At 48.8% G+C, this 16183-nt stretch overlaps 1 protein-coding gene across 1 annotated transcript; it reads left to right on the top strand.

The window, feature by feature from the left end:
• Window positions 1–12607: 12607 nt before the first annotated feature.
• On the top strand, window positions 12608–15754 carry LOC138687110 (uncharacterized transmembrane protein DDB_G0289901-like). The gene is made up of 2 exons (XM_069793082.1): window positions 12608–15234; window positions 15322–15754. Exons 1-2 carry the CDS (start codon window positions 12693–12695, stop codon window positions 15549–15551), a joined length of 2772 nt encoding a protein of 923 aa, XP_069649183.1. The 5' UTR covers window positions 12608–12692; the 3' UTR covers window positions 15552–15754.
• Window positions 15755–16183: the final 429 nt, after the last annotated feature.

Genomic DNA, 16183 nt, shown 5'->3' with positions numbered 1-16183 from the left:
CATGAGCTGAATGAATTAGTCATCTCCAGCCTGAATGTCCTGTAATTGCCTTGCAAACCACATTTTCCCTTATCAGGGCAGGAAGTCTGGCTTGGGAGGTGATGTCTCTGGGTTCAGCCACCCCACAGGACTCCGGGGTGGGTGTGGGCTGGTGGTCCCTTCTGTACCTCATTCCTCACCTGTAAACAGAAGGAAATGGTCTTCTCCCACCTAATGATATCGTGATGGTCTTGGAGCTCTTTCTCTGGTCACCATCTAACATGTGGGAAGTCCTATACCAGAGACAATGGGCTCATTTGACTGGAACTGGAAATATATGAACAAGATTGACATTTGAAGGAAGGTAGTGGCCTTTTTACTGCAGGATTTAGCTTGCTTTGTGCCCAGGCTCTGCTGGGTGCTATGCATGTGCAAGCAAACCAAGAACAAGCTTTCAGAAATGGGGTGCTTCCTGTGACACAGGCTCTCATGCAGGAAGCACCAATGCTTTCCTTGTCACTTTGTGCCATGAGGCTCGTGCCTGAGTCTATCTCACCCCGTGGCTGCCAGCTCCAGAGCCGTGGAGGGGAAGGGCAACTGTGGTGTTGGAGGGCACTGTGTCCGCAGCACTGTGGTGCCTTTCATCGTGTTCCCCTTTGTGCTCCCATCTTTGCTGTCATTACAAAACTTCTCAGTGATGAGACTGTGGGTGTGATAAGAGATCTGAATATCTAATGTAGCAGGGTTGTTGCTCAATTTTGACTTATCCTCCTTTTTGCTTTATCTGCCTGTTGCTATCTTACTTGGTAAGACTTGTCTCTAGGTTGAGGTATGCCAGAGAAAACAGTAAAGACCCATGGTATAATTTTTTTTTCAAAATGTTCTTCCACTTTTTCAGAAATGTTAGACATTTCAGTTATTTAAAAGTAATCATCTATGTTTGCCTACACTGACATTTCTTATCACATTCAGCAAACATTGGTTGAAAAAAGTAAAACAACTGAAAAAATATTTTCCCTATTTTGTTTGGTAGAGCATTTATCCTATGATCTAAGTTTGGCATAGGCAAAGTATACCACTTCCATACATAACCTAGAGAGCTAAAAACCATTTGAGGTGATCAGCTTTTTGGTATCCAGCAGACTCCAGGTATAGTGTAGCATCCAGGCATGCCCACCACCAAATTTTGTCAGATATTAAACAGAGCAGTTGGGAACATTTTGATCTCAAGGACATTTCTTTGATGTAGCTTCTGTGATATGCTGTGATTTAAAGCCAGACAAAATTGCATTGGTGTGAGCTTTGCTTCGTGCCATTGCAAAGCTGCAGTGCTGGGCAGGTGTTGCTGCTACTAGTAGGGCATGCCCTAGTCATCCCATTCCATATCTCCCAATTCCCTTTGTAGCATCAATCATTTCCCAATGAGCTTCAGAAGAATGAGGAACTAAGATGGGGGAAAGAAGAAAGTCGAAAACAGGGCGTACCCATGGCTTTAATGTATGTGGCAAACTGCAGGGACCAGATGAAAGTGAAACCAGAAAAGGAAGCCACAGCTGGACAACTGACTGTTCACCTGCCAAAGCCATTATATATTAATTATTGGGGAAAGTTGTTCTTGTTGGGGTACACAAACCCCATCATCACTGTGTCCACATTCCTTGACAGAGATATACAAATCATGCCATGTGTTGAAATTAGGAGAAATACTCACAGAAAGAGCCCTAGCCAAGATCATAGATGGTTAAGTATCATAATAAGGGCAAAAGGGCAATTTGTCCATGGACAGAACTGGGGGAAGAGCTGGCACTGAGGATAGGAAAGGATTGAAAGCTTTGATCCCCAAAATAGAAGCAGAACCTGATGGGTGGAGGCAGAAACACTTCCAGATTAAAAATAATCCTTCCTTTCCAGTTCCTGCACCCATCTGACACCAAGGATTAAGTGGGTAGAGAGGCAGGCTGTGCCTTGTCTGAAGAGACAGGGAGTAAAGAAACAGGTGTGAAAAGAAAGTGATACTGTGGGAAGGAGAAAAGCAATTTCTGCCTAGTAGAGGTGGATCCATGTCCTCAGGACAAGGGTGCTGACTGCACCAGAGCAGGGGCCGCCACCACAAACAAAGCATGGCATTGATCCTGGCCACCGCCAGAAACTGTCAGCCATCAACGACACACATTGCACCTGGTGTCTGCCATACCCAGCAGCAAGTTTTGTATCACCAAGTCATCTGGCAGCAAGGGCAGGCTGCCTGTTGGGGGAGAGTGGGCATGTCTTGCTTTGGTGGCAGTGAGCTGATGAAGAGATAAAGCTGTTCTGAATATTCTTTATGAACCACTGTCTTTCTCAAGGACCACTGAGCCCAGTCCCTAAAGGCTCAGAGCAGATGGGACTACAAGGGAGGCATCATGCTCCCATAGCCCTGAGAGCTGCCCAGGGTGTGCCCAGCTCTGTGTCCACCTTGCTGGCACAAGTGTCCCACAGTGCCTCGATGTATGTCATATGGGGATGCTGGACATGGCAGGTATTTTGTGCATTAGGCCATTTTATTAAACGTTTTGCCATATTAACCTACTGAGGGAGAAACTGAAGTTTTAGGAAGAGATGGCTTACATCAAGGAACAGAAGATGATGATCCTTCACCCCGCCAGCCACATAGCCTTTACCTCTCCATCCTTACCCATCAGCCTGCGATGTGCAAAAAGCACAGCTGGAATAGAGAATTAAACAGAAAATAATCTGAGGGCTTCAGAAACTGGCTAAATTTCCAGTGTGCCTTGGTCACACAGACATCCAGCCCATCTGCTACTCATCATCCAGCAGAAGAGTGGCCCTCTCCTACAGTCAGGAAGAATGTGAGGATCACACCTCTTTCATAACCCACGCAGAGGATATAATCAGGAGGTATCAAGCAAATGCATCATGAGAGCATGTATGCCTCTGTGGCAATTATACTCCACCCTACTGATACAGCTTTGGTAGCTACAAACTGTGCTTCATAGTGAACAAAAATATTCAGTGCACGCAGTGTTCTTTGGGGGCCTCTGCATTAAATCGCTTAAAGAAAAGAGACATCTGACCCCCAAATGCTGGGTATCTCTGCCAATGCAATGTGATTTTCCTTCATCAAGAAGGGCCTTATCTGGGGATGAGGCATTAGGCTGAGATTTTAAAGCTCTGGTTTAAGTCCCAGTTCTGAGACTTTCCCAATTCACTCTCCCCTGTGCATAAAATGGGGACATAATTCTGCCTTCTCTGATTTCCAGTCTTTGGTACCAAAACTCCCATTTATATGCCTGGGAAAAGGGACCTTAAGTACCAGGAAGGAGCAGTTGGTTGGAAGCAAAACATTCTTGTAATTAACAGGTGAAAGACCTCAGTTAGCTCAGCTGCAACTGAGACTAGCTGTAAAGCTAATTTCAGTTAATGTGAGCATTTAGCTTTGCTGTTGAAATGCAGGAATATGGTCTCAAATTCTGGTTTTCTTGCTGTCTTTAACAGTTTGCAAATACTACTGTTTTGCTGCTTGCAATGAGTCCTTTAACAAAGTGACAGCATGTGCCAGCACCTCCATGTTGCTCTGACCTATTCAGCCAAGCTAACAAGCCTGATTTAGAGCAACCAAATCAAGCTTTGTTATGCCTCACTCCCCAGCACATGTACCTAAAATCCCAGGACTCAACTTTAATGTGCCAGAACATGCTAAACCTCTTACTAGTGCATCCTGACTGCCCTTGATCTTAATAGCAGAGATAAACAAGCTGTTCTAGATATGCTAAGTACATGCTACAACCACAGCCCTTAATTTGGTTTTCAGACAAACAGTGAATCCCTTGACATCTATCTTCCCTGCCCTACTTACCTCTCCGGTCCAGGCATATCACAGAGGGGCTTTGCCATTACCTGTGATTGTGTCTTCATCGCATTAGGAGTTGTATGGTCTCAGCTGGGTGTTTCTAGATGTAAACATAGCAGTCGTATTGTAGGAAATACTGCACCAAACCTTAGTGAAAGACCAGGCAGGAAGGGGAGGTGATTTTTATTTTATTTAACTTTATTTGGCTCAACACACTTGGATACTCATCCACATGCTCTCAAGCAGCCAGATGTGTACGAGTACCTTGTGCGGGACCACTTGGAAGTGACACAAGGGACACCAAGTACTGAGGCTGGGCTCCACTTGACTGGGAGCAATGAACAGTGTTTTGGGCAAGCCTTTTATAAAAATCAATAATTATAGGGGGATATTTTGCCTCAGTCGCTTTCCTTGGTTCCTGAGCAAGGTTGCAGCCTGCTGTCCAATTTCATTATTTTACACATTATACAGTTACTGTCTGCCTCCTTGTCAGGATAAAAGAAAAAGAAAACACACTAGTGATATGAATATTCTTCTACCCAGAATATGGCTTTGCAAATTACATGTTTTTACAAGTATTTGAAAACTCAGGCTGGCTGATAGACTTCCAAAGGTTTTTCTAACAGACAATGGAAATAGCTTTTGGGGCCTCTTACAGATGAAACCCTGCAGCTGTCCCATGAAATCTCTTTCAGATGAGAGCCTTCAACAGAGCCCTATGTGCTGGGGAGAGGGTCCCCTGTCCTCTGCCACCAATGGTGATGCCTCCTTCCTCCCAGGAGGGTGGCCATCCAGCAGCAGGGGGTTCAGCGAGGCTGACATGCACCATTGACAGAGCATTGGAGCATCATCTGAGAGGCACGCGTGCAAAGATGAGATAAGGCTGAGCAGGTCTCGTGCTCCAGGGCAGGAAACGAACATGGGCAAAGCAAGGAAGGAGGCACTTAGCAAAACTACAGGTGGCACAGCCTCCGGCTCTCTGTCATGAACTGTGGCTCTGAAATAATAAAGCAAGCTACAGTTGCCTCAATCAGCTATATCTGAGTGAAAGATCCTTCCAGCACTGCCACTTAAGAGCTTGCCTGGAGCTGGAGGGTTTTACTGGAGGAATTTGCTGCTGCTGTTTGTAATAATTCCAGTTTGGCAGAAGACAGACATGAAAAGTGTGAGGAAACTGTATATCCAGAGTGAATTCCCCTGAGGCCCTTACAGTTAAGGGATGAGGTGCTACAAGAGGAGAATGGCAAAGATGACCCCTTTTATGTCTTTAACCCAGGAGTAACTGTAGCAAAATACTGTGTGCAGCCTGCAATAAATTATACTCTCTCAGCAAGAGGGGCTTTGCCTATTGTTATATGCTCCTGAGAAGTTTAACGAGAGCCTGTTGCATATTTATCTGCCCACTGGATATAAAAGTCCCAGTATTGCCCTGATTTTTTTCAAAACTGCTCCTTTTCTGTCATGTTCACTCCGCCTATGACAATGCAGCCAACATCCAGAGCATCCAAGCATCTCTCACTGCTGTTGTTTATATAACTACCAGTGAACACAGCAATGAAATAGCTTTTGGACTTTGTTTAAAGCTAAAATTATGTAAGCTGGCCATGTCCCCTGGCTATGTCAGGCACAGTCTAAGCAAAAACACTGGTAAGTACCAATGACATTATGACAGTCCACCACCCTGAGGGTGAAGACAGCTCTTCCAGTGCCTGCATGGCTGTGGATGACTCCCATGATGTGATGGGATGTGGTGGCCATGCTCTCACAGCACCACCAGCTCACTGCCATAACTGTCAGGGAGGACAGCTAGCTCCTCTGCTCTTGTGCTGAGGTCTCTGCAGGCCAGCATGGTTAAAAATAAAAAGGTCACAGTCCTAACCCAGGTGCTCTTACATCACTGCAAGCCTACATGAATACCACTTCACTGCTGCTTTGGCTGTTTGTGTTTCTTTCCTCCATTTCTCTGTAGGTCAAATCCTCCAAGGCTGTAAATCACCTGGAGCCTCCCAGATTTGCATCACTTCAGGCTCTGGCTCTATAGACATGTGTTGTCTTTTGGAGAGCTTAAACTCATTGGACCAGAGTGCCATGTCTGTCCCTACAGCCCCTGGCAATAATGTGGGTGTCATTAGAAACATATAATACACTCCTACAAACCTGCCAGTTACAACATAATATAATGACATGGCAGAGCCACGTCTGGGTGTTCAGAAACATTTTCTAGAATGAGAGATATATTATCTATGTCTATAGAGACAAAAGTTCCTCTTTCCCCCTTCACGTTTCCCTTCTGGAATGTTGGACCCCTCTGGGGGGGGGGGGGGGGGGTGAAAGTAAATCACTTGTTTTTGCTGAAAATCTAAGAATATGTCTGCTTTTCCCCATTTCTTCACTTGTACTAGGTGGAGCCTAAAATCCAATGATTTTAATATAGCTGAAAACAAAAGAGGTGGTGGAAGGGAGATACCAATCAGAAATGACGAGCCCAAGATTATGCCAAGTAAGTGGGTAGTTGTGGTTGGGTTTGGCTGGTAAATAAATCAATCATTTTTTCTTTCCAAGAGGAGGACTAGACACTATATAAAAGTTCTCACACACCAGGTTTCCTCACTCCATTTGACTTCTTTCCACTGGTTCGTGCCGTGGGACACGGTAAGATATTTCATGCTACTGATGAAAACTAATTTGGCTGATTAGCCTTGGAATGCTAAACTGGAAAAGGTGGGAGTAAATGTGGCTTTTGGGTCTCATAGTCCAAAAATTCCTCCTTATTTACAGTCTTTTTTTTTTTTTTTCCCTAATGATTCAGTCTGTGAGATTACCTAATCACAGAGAAAAGGGGGAGAGCTGGGCCATAGAAAACATGGTCTTTGGAGGCCCTTTGATTTCTCTGGGCCCAACACCATGTGGTACCACTGTATACAGGCAGCTTCTAAATACTCTTGGAATATAAATCTTAAGAAAAAGGGCAGGAAAAAGAGTTTTTACAAGTACTTAACAAAGAGTGGGAAACAAAGCAACTGAAATACAAAATGGGAGTCTATTCTCATTTTCCAGCCTTTTATCTAAATTAGAAAGGGTTCTCTTTTGACTACTTTTTTCCTTGAAGGAACCATTTTCTCCTCTGGCATGTTTGGATACCTCAGCCTGCTGACCTGTAAATCCTTTTCATTAGTAGAGCTGTCACTTGCCTGTCAGAGGAATATAAATTATAGACAAGGATATGGGCTGTGGTGGGTGTTAAGTGCCAGAGAAGTGCTCAAACTTCACAGCACCCATGTAGGTTTCAGCCTTGGGTACAGGCACCCATCAAACCCTTGCAAGTGGTGACCTAGAGCATTCTGGTGAAGCTTTGTGCAGCTGCTTTTTTTTTTTTTTACATCACTGATATCTTTTCCACTGGCTGTTCCTCTTTCCTCTAAATTTTAAGAAGAAATAAAATGGTCACTGTGCTCTTTCAAAACCAAGATCAAAAAACTTCAAAGTGCAATGAAGTTACTGTTACGCAAATGATGACCCATGTTCTTTGTTTCTTGTACAACATGGAATATTAATACCTATCCCCAAGCATTACAGCCCTTTCAAAATTCCCAAACCACATTTGGATAAGGGTAATTCTGGTGTACCATGGCCTTTTGTACCTCTTGCAGTGGCATGCCACTCTAGCAACTTGCTGCAAGAAGGAATTATTAAGGAATGATTACAGTTGCACCTGTCCTAAAAAAAAAAGACCAGTTATATATGGATAGAGGAGGTCCTGTAGAAGACCAGATCAAGGGATATGGAATGGGCTGAAAACTTCCCAGGTCCTTTCTGGTAATCATTTTAATTTGTAAATTCCTGAAGTTGACAATACCCTTTTGCATTAGCTATCAGAGGTGGATGGGGGGACAGAAAGGGAACAGAAGACATTTTCATATGTCAGCCTGCCTTTGGAAGGGAATGGGGAGGCACAGTACCAAAAACTTCCCTCCCCCTGCGTTTGCTAAGGCCCATTTTTTTCTTTCTCTTGGAGGACTCCCCAACACCTGGGACAATGGGGTCCCATCAGCAGAAGGGCGACGGCCAAGGGATCTCTGAGCAGCCTGGTGGATGCCATGGCAGTGGTGGCGGAGGAGGATCTCTAGGATACCAGACCCACGGATCATCCTGCCACGGAGGAGGAGGAGGCAGCAGCAGCTGCGGTGGTGGTGGTGCTATTTACCAGACCCACATGTCATCATCTTCATTTGGAGGAGGAGGAGGCTCAGGTCACCAGAGCCAAGGATCCATCAGTGGCAGCAGCGGAGGTGGAGGAGGTGGTGGTGGGTCAGGCCACCAGGGACAAGGATCCATCTGCATTATTGGAGGTGGTGGTGGTGGAGGAGGTTCAGGCCACCAAAGTCAAGGTTCCATCTGCATTGGAGGTGGTAGCATGGGAGGAGGAGGTGGAGGTGGTTCAGGCCACCAGGGCCAAGGGCCCATCTGTATTGGTGGAGGTGGAGGAGGAGGAGGCGGTTCCGGCCACCAGGGCCAAGGCCCCATCTGTATCGGAGGTGGCAGCATAGGAGGAGGAGGAGGAGGAGGTGGTGATGGTGGTGGTTCAGGGCACCAAAGCCAAGGCCCCATCTGTATTGGTGGTGGTGGAGGAGGAGGTGGTGGTTCAGGTCATCAAAGCCAAGGCCCCATCTGCATTGGAGGTGGTAGCATGGGAGGAGGAGGTGGTTCAGGGCACCAAAGCCAAGGTCCCATCTGTATTGGTGGAGGAGGTGGAGGTGGAGGTGGAGGTGGAGGTGGGGGTGGTGGTTCAGGCTACCAGGGCCAGGGGCCCATCTGTATTGGTGGAGGTGGAGGAGGAGGAGGCGGTTCCAGCCACCAGGGCCAAGGCCCCATCTGCATTGAAGGTGGCAGCACAGGAGGAGGAGGAGGTGGTGGTTCAGGCCACCAGGGCCAAGGCCCCATCTGTATTGGAGGTGGTAGCATGGGAGGAGGAGGAGGAGGTGGTTCAGGGCACCAAAGCCAAGGTCCCATCTGTATTGGTGGTGGTGGAGGTGGGGGTGGTGGTTCAGGCCACCAGGGCCAAGGCCCCATCTGTATTGGTGGTGGTGGAGGTGGGGGTGGTGGTTCAGGCCACCAGGGCCAAGGCCCCATCTGTATTGGAGGTGGTAGCATGGGAGGAGGAGGAGGAGGTGGTTCAGGGCACCAAAGCCAAGGTCCCATCTGTATTGGTGGTGGTGGAGGTGGGGGTGGTGGTTCAGGCCACCAGGGCCAAGGCCCCATCTGTATTGGTGGTGGTGGAGGAGGAGGTGGTGGTTCAGGTCATCAAAGCCAAGGCCCCATCTGCATTGGAGGTGGTAGCATGGGAGGAGGAGGAGGAGGTGGTTCAGGGCACCAAAGCCAAGGTCCCATTTGTATTGGTGGTGGTGGAGGTGGGGGTGGTGGTTCAGGCCACCAGGGCCAAGGCCCCATCTGTATTGGTGGTGGTGGAGGAGGAGGTGGTGGTTCAGGTCATCAAAGCCAAGGCCCCATCTGCATTGGAGGTGGCAGCATAGGAGGAGGAGGGGGAGGTGGTGGTTCAGGCCACCAGGGTCAAGGATCCATCTGCATCATTGGGGGAGGGGGATCAGGCCACCAGAGCCAGGGATCATCCTCTTTTGGAGGAGGTGGTGGTGGAGGTGGTTCATCCGGTTCTGGAGGTCTGTCCATTCAACAGCAGACCCAGCCAATCTCCTGGCCACCGAAGACTAAACACAAGTAGTGCCTGCAGAAGGGACTCTTGGATCAAGAAAGCCCAAGATGCAAACATGCTTCACATTTCTTTCTCTATTAAATTTAAGAATATTTGCATTATTCCTTTCTTCTCTTCATTGGGATTTTTCTGTTCAGCTCTCCAGCTGACCAGAACCTCTGGTGTTGTGTATTAATAACTTCCAGCCAGGGTTCTTTCATCTGTCTGTTATCTGCCTCAATTTTCTAGTGCTTGCACAAGACAATAAAACTTGCAGTTCTAGAGAGCTTCAGTGTCTGAGTGCTTGGATTTTGCTTTATACAGTGATGTTTGCATTATTTCTATGATTATTTTTTTTATTCTGAGCTGATGCTGTTGTCATAAAGCTCCAGAGCACAAGTCCATTGAAAACCCACCCGTAGAAGAGATGCTGGAATCACTAAATATTCTTAGGTCATCTTTTAATGTCTGTTGCTACTCATGATCCTGACTTTTGCCCATCAGATAAGGTACCACAAAGTTAAACATTGCAGTTTCTCTACCTCATCAAAATGTCATGCAATGCCCAAGGAAATTTTAAATGGGTTAGGAGTGAAAAGATGCAAAAACTCTAGTACAAAGGATTACAAGGTACTATTCCAGGTGTGAAGCTGAGGCCCTTGCACGTGCATGGTGCAGGAGCTCTTGGTGCTCACAGCTGCACCAAGCAGCTGTGGAAGAGATATGAGGGGTCTCTCCAATCCTTACTCCAGCTCTGATGCCCTAGTGGAGCCAGCAGCAGGGACAGGACTTCAGAAGGCCCCTTCCAAGGGCTGAGATGCAAAGTCTGGAGCAACTAGGGATCACCTCATTCCCACAGGAATAAAATACAGCTCCAGGTATGAGTCTTCAGAGGGAGTTTCCCTACAGGAAGTGATTTCTTTGATGTGGTATATTCTGGCAATTAGCAGAGAAAGGAAAATAAACCTTCTCTGTCTGAGCTATTCTATGTGAGGCAGATGACAGATGCCTGGAAGTGTCCCAGAAGAGACAGGAGTGACCCACACCCATAGCGGGTGAAAGAGCTTCACGTTTACTTGTCCCTCTACCCTCTGTCCTCTCCCCCTTCGGACCCCAGGGATGCAAGCATTCTCTTGCTTGCAAAAGATGCAAAACATGTCCAGATGAGCTCCTCCAACCAGTGCTGCTCCTGGAACAGCTGAGTTGCCTGGGTTTTTATTATGGCAAGTCACAGGGTGCTAAAATACCAGTAACTGGGAACTGCACAAACACTGCCATTGCCTGCACAGTGCTAACAGAAATCTTAGGGTCCCACTTCAAGGAGGTGGGAGCATTGCTGTTGAACATCCTTGCACCTTGAAATGGCCCAGGACCAAGAAAGCCAGGAGCCAAGTTTCAGAGGCTCTCAGGCTAACAGCAGGAGCACAGCACATCCTCAGATCTTGTTGCTTCTTCAGAAACGCCAGAGCCATCTCCCAATCTGGGATGAATTCATCCTTTTGGTTAATATCCATCAAGATGCTGATACACAGGGTGGATGCTGGATCTGGTACCCTCTACCTGCAGCACTTCAACTCCTTTCTAAAATAGGCATCACTCCTCCTCCCAGAGGCAGTGTTGTCATGGTTTAACCCCAGCCAGCAACTAAGCACCACACAGCTGCTCACTCACTCCCCCCCCATCCAGTGGGATGGGGGAGAAAATCGGGAAAAGAAGTAAAACTCGCGGGTTGAGATAAGAACGGTTTAATAGAACAGAAAAGAAGAAACTAGTAATGATAATGATAACACTAATAAAATGACAACAGTAGTAATAAAGGATTGGAATGTACAAATGATGTGCAGGGCAATTGCTCACCACCCGCCGACCGACACCCAGCCAGTCCCCAAGCGGCGATTCCCTGCCCCACCCTTCCCAGTTCCTAAACTAGATGGGACATCCCATGGTATGGAATACACTGTTGGCCAGTTTGGGTCAGGTGCCCTGGCTGGGCATGAGAAGCTGAAAAATCCTTGACTATAGTCTAAACACTACTGAGCAACAACTGAAAACATCAGTGTTATCAACATTCTTCAGATACTGAACTCAAAACACAGCACTGTACCAGCTACTAGGAAGGCAGTTAACTCTATCCCAGCTGAAACCAGGACAAGTGTAAAGCCTGCCTGACCTCTGTACTGTCCATAGTGGTGCACTCAAACAAAAATCATGATCAACACTTCACTGGTGTAGTGGGGAAGTCCAGGCGTGTGAGATCCCTTTGCTGCCCCAGAAACAGCAGTCCTATGCAGTGCAGCCTTCTCTGTTCCCCTGGGCATCTCCATAGTCCATAACACACAATAAACATGAGTCTCTACAGCCCCTTCTGCTGTCAGTCACCACCCCAGCAGCATCTCCAGCTCGAGTGGAGGGTGCTAATTGGAGTCCCACAATCCTACCTTGAAAGTCAACCACGGGAGCTGAGCTCGCATGTGATACCTGCAGCCAAACTGCAGGTAGCCTAGGAAGTGATGCACTAGAGAGGCATTGATCTGATTCAATGAGTCAGGACAAGTGGGCTGAAGGAGGACAGTTTGTTTAGTAAATAAACCTATCACCATTCCTTTGGATGCCTCACTTCCCACTTTGGAAAACTAGAAATGGTATAAAAGTTGCTGGATCTCACAGTGCTTCATTCGCTCAGCTTTGCTCTGTGGTACACATTGTCAGAGCCAAGAAAGGTAAGTCCCTTTCTGCCAAAGGGAGCGATTCTTCTAATTTCGTGCTTGCAAAACATAAATGCTTTGGTAAAGTACATCTAGATGGGTGGTGGCTTGAAGGGCAGGAAGGTTGCATTGATGAATTTAAATCTCCTGTGCATGTCAGCAGAAGCAGGGTCATCCCGTGCTACTGAAAGTCATGTGTTTCATCAGTGTAGAGGTAGAGATGGAACAGCTATGGGATAAAAGACTTTAAATGATGGGTTGATTTACTTCAGCAATCTGGTAATCTGTTAGCAAAAGCTATAAAGTCTGGCTGGGATCTATGGAGCACAAAGTGTTCAGAAGGAAGTTCCTTGGTTCTGGAGACTGTCTGTTAATGTCATTGGGCTCTACATGGCTCCTTCTGGCTGGGGCAAATTCTCATGCCAACAGAGGCGGCTCATGAATATAAAGCATGCTGCTTCTTGCAGGGTCACACTCAAAGATGTGTTCCAGACAGACCTCCGGAGGCTGCCATGAAACGTCCTCCCCGTCCGGCGGATGCCACAGCGGGGGCATCAGCTGCCACAGGGGCAGCTCCTCCAGCTACCAGGCACAGGGTTCCTCCTGCTGTGGGAGCTCAGGCTTGGGCAGCTACAGCGGCAGCAGTGGAGGCTCTGGCAAGATCATTGTCAGCTCTGGCGGTGGAGGAGGTGGATCCTACTGCAGTGGGGGATCCTCAGGCTATGGCATGGGAGGAGGATACAGCAGTGGCAGTGGGGGATCAGGCCAGAAGATCATTATTAGCTCAGGCGGTGGAGAAGGTGGCTCGTCTGGATGCTGTAGTGGGGGGTACAGTGGTGGGTCTTCAGGAGGCAAGATCATCGTTGGAGGTGGAGGTAGTGGGGGATCCTCTGGATGCTGCAGTGGGGGATCCAGCTATGGCATGGGAGGAGGATCCAGTGGTGGGTCTTCAGGATCAAAGAGCGTAATTGGAGGTGGAGGTAGCGGGGGATCCTCCGGATACTGCAGTGGGGGATCCTCAGGCTATGGCATGGGAGGAGGATCCAGTGGTGGGTCTTCAGGATCAAAGAGCATAATTGGAGGTGGAGGTAGCGGGGGATCCTCCGGATGCTGCAGTGGGGGATCCTCAGGCTATGGCATGGGAGGAGGATCCAGTGGTGGGTCTTCAGGATCAAAGAGCATAATTGGAGGTGGAGGTAGCGGGGGATCCTCCGGATGCTGCAGTGGAGGATCCAGCTATGGCATGGGAGGAGGATCCAGTGGTGGGTCTTCAGGATCAAAGAGCATAATTGGAGGTGGAGGTAGCGGGGGATCCTCCGGATACTGCAGTGGGGGATCCTCAGGCTATGGCATGGGAGGAGGATCCAGTGGTGGGTCTTCAGGATCAAAGAGCATAATTGGAGGTGGAGGTAGTGGGGGATCCTCCGGATGCTGCAGTGGGGGATCCTCAGGCTATGGCATGGGAGGAGGATCCAGTGGTGGGTCTTCAGGATCAAAGAGCATAATTGGAGGTGGAGGTAGCGGGGGATCCTCCGGATACTGCAGTGGGGGATCCTCAGGCTATGGCATGGGAGGAGGATCCAGTGGTGGGTCTTCAGGATCAAAGAGCATAATTGGAGGTGGAGGTAGCGGGGGATCCTCCGGATACTGCAGTGGGGGATCCTCAGGCTATGGCATGGGAGGAGGATCCAGTGGTGGGTCTTCAGGATCAAAGAGCATAATTGGAGGTGGAGGTAGCGGGGGATCCTCCGGATGCTGCAGTGGGGGATCCTCAGGCTATGGCATGGGAGGAGGATCCAGTGGTGGGTCTTCAGGATCAAAGAGCATAATTGGAGGTGGAGGTAGCGGGGGATCCTCCGGATGCTGCAGTGGAGGATCCAGCTATGGCATGGGAGGAGGATCCAGTGGTGGGTCTTCAGGATCAAAGAGCATAATTGGAGGTGGAGGTAGCGGGGGATCCTCCGGATGCTGCAGTGGAGGATCCAGCTATGGCATGGGAGGAGGATCCAGTGGTGGGTCTTCAGGATCAAAGAGCATAATTGGAGGTGGAGGTAGCAGGGGATCCTCCGGATGCTGCAGTGGGGGATCCTCAGGCTATGGCATGGGAGGAGGATCCAGTGGTGGGTCTTCAGGATCAAAGAGCATAATTGGAGGTGGAGGTAGCGGGGGATCCTCCGGATACTGCAGTGGGGGATCCTCAGGCTATGGCATGGGAGGAGGATCCAGTGGTGGGTCTTCAGGATCAAAGAGCGTAATTGGAGGTGGAGGTAGCGGGGGATCCTCCGGATACTGCAGTGGGGGATCCTCAGGCTATGGCATGGGAGGAGGATCCAGTGGTGGGTCTTCAGGATCAAAGAGCATAATTGGAGGTGGAGGTAGCGGGGGATCCTCCGGATGCTGCAGTGGGGGATCCTCAGGCTATGGCATGGGAGGAGGATCCAGTGGTGGGTCTTCAGGATCAAAGAGCATAATTGGAGGTGGAGGTAGCGGGGGATCCTCCGGATGCTGCAGTGGAGGATCCAGCTATGGCATGGGAGGAGGATCCAGTGGTGGGTCTTCAGGATCAAAGAGCATAATTGGAGGTGGAGGTAGCGGGGGATCCTCCGGATGCTGCAGTGGGGGATCCTCAGGCTATGGCATGGGAGGAGGATCCAGTGGTGGGTCTTCAGGATCAAAGAGCATAATTGGAGGTGGAGGTAGTGGGGGATCCTCCGGATACTGCAGTGGGGGATCCTCAGGCTATGGCATGGGAGGAGGATCCAGTGGTGGGTCTTCAGGATCAAAGAGCATAATTGGAGGTGGAGGTAGCGGGGGATCCTCCGGATGCTGCAGTGGAGGATCCAGCTATGGCATGGGAGGAGGATCCAGTGGTGGGTCTTCAGGATCAAAGAGCATAATTGGAGGTGGAGGTAGCGGGGGATCCTCCGGATGCTGCAGTGGAGGATCCAGCTATGGCATGGGAGGAGGAAACAGTGGTGGGAGTGGGGGATCAGGCCAGAAGATCATTATTAGCTCAGGCGGTGGAGAAGGTGGCTCGTCTGGATGCTGTAGTGGGGGATACAGTGGTGGGTCTTCAGGAGGCAAGATCATCGTTGGAGGTGGAGGTAGTGGGGGATCCTCTGGATGCTGCAGTGGAGGATCCAGTGGTGGCAGTGGTGATTCCTCGGGCCACACAATCATCATCAGCTCTGGAGGTGGCAGTGGGGGGTCCTGCCAGTCCACACAGCAGAAATGCCCCATTGTCATTCCCAACATGGAGTCCCATCAGACCAAGCAGGCCTGCCACTGGCCCCCCAGCCACCAGAAGTAACAGCACCAGGCAGCCCCAGTTCTCAGCAAGAACAGCCCTGCCTCTGTCTTCCAAGTTTTTCTGTTTTGTCCCAGCATGTCTTTTTCCCTTGTCTTCCCCTGATGCTGCATTCATGTGCTGTGAACTCATAGATGGCTCTTCTTACCCATCAATATGAAGGGAAATAAATATTACTGTGTACAGAAAGAACTGGTTTTGCAAGGCTGCTTTTATCCTTTGTCAGTCCCATGTTTACTTTCAAAAAGTGAATAATACATCAAATACATTCAGCTGTGAAATCTTCTTCAGCCTGCAGTGCTGGAGCAGACATTTATTAACAGATCTTCTTGAGAGAAACCTTATTGCTTAAGCAGATGATCATTGTCCCTCTTGCAAATAATGTCCACCAAGGCAGCAACTTTAACCTGGGAAATAGCTCCACCTCAGTTTTCCCTTCCTAGAGAAGGAAGCAGACCACAAGGTCAGGGTTTCACTGCAAGGATTTCCAGTGCAGACAGCAGCATCCTTTGGAAATACAGTTGGGTTTTTCGTACTTCGTTTCCCTACATTTATCACAAGAAAACCATTAATTATGCCAGGAAACATTCAATAGCATTTGTCCTGAAGTCAGCAGCAAATCCTCCTCGGGCGAG

The sequence above is a fragment of the Haliaeetus albicilla genome, chromosome 10, assembly GCF_947461875.1.
Source record: "Haliaeetus albicilla chromosome 10, bHalAlb1.1, whole genome shotgun sequence".
Taxonomy (NCBI): domain Eukaryota; kingdom Metazoa; phylum Chordata; class Aves; order Accipitriformes; family Accipitridae; genus Haliaeetus; species Haliaeetus albicilla.
The sequence above is the reverse complement of the archived record's forward strand: the minus strand, read 5'-3'. Positions and strand labels throughout refer to the sequence as shown.

Coding starts and splice junctions, on each gene's coding strand:
- LOC138687110 (XM_069793082.1), top strand. CDS start 12,693: ATGCTGCTTCTTGCAGGGTCACACTCAAAGATGTGTTCCAGACAGACC. Junction 15,235..15,321: donor TGGTGGGAGTGGGGGATCAG/GCCAGAAGATCA, acceptor GGTCTTCAGGAG/GCAAGATCATCGTTGGAGGT.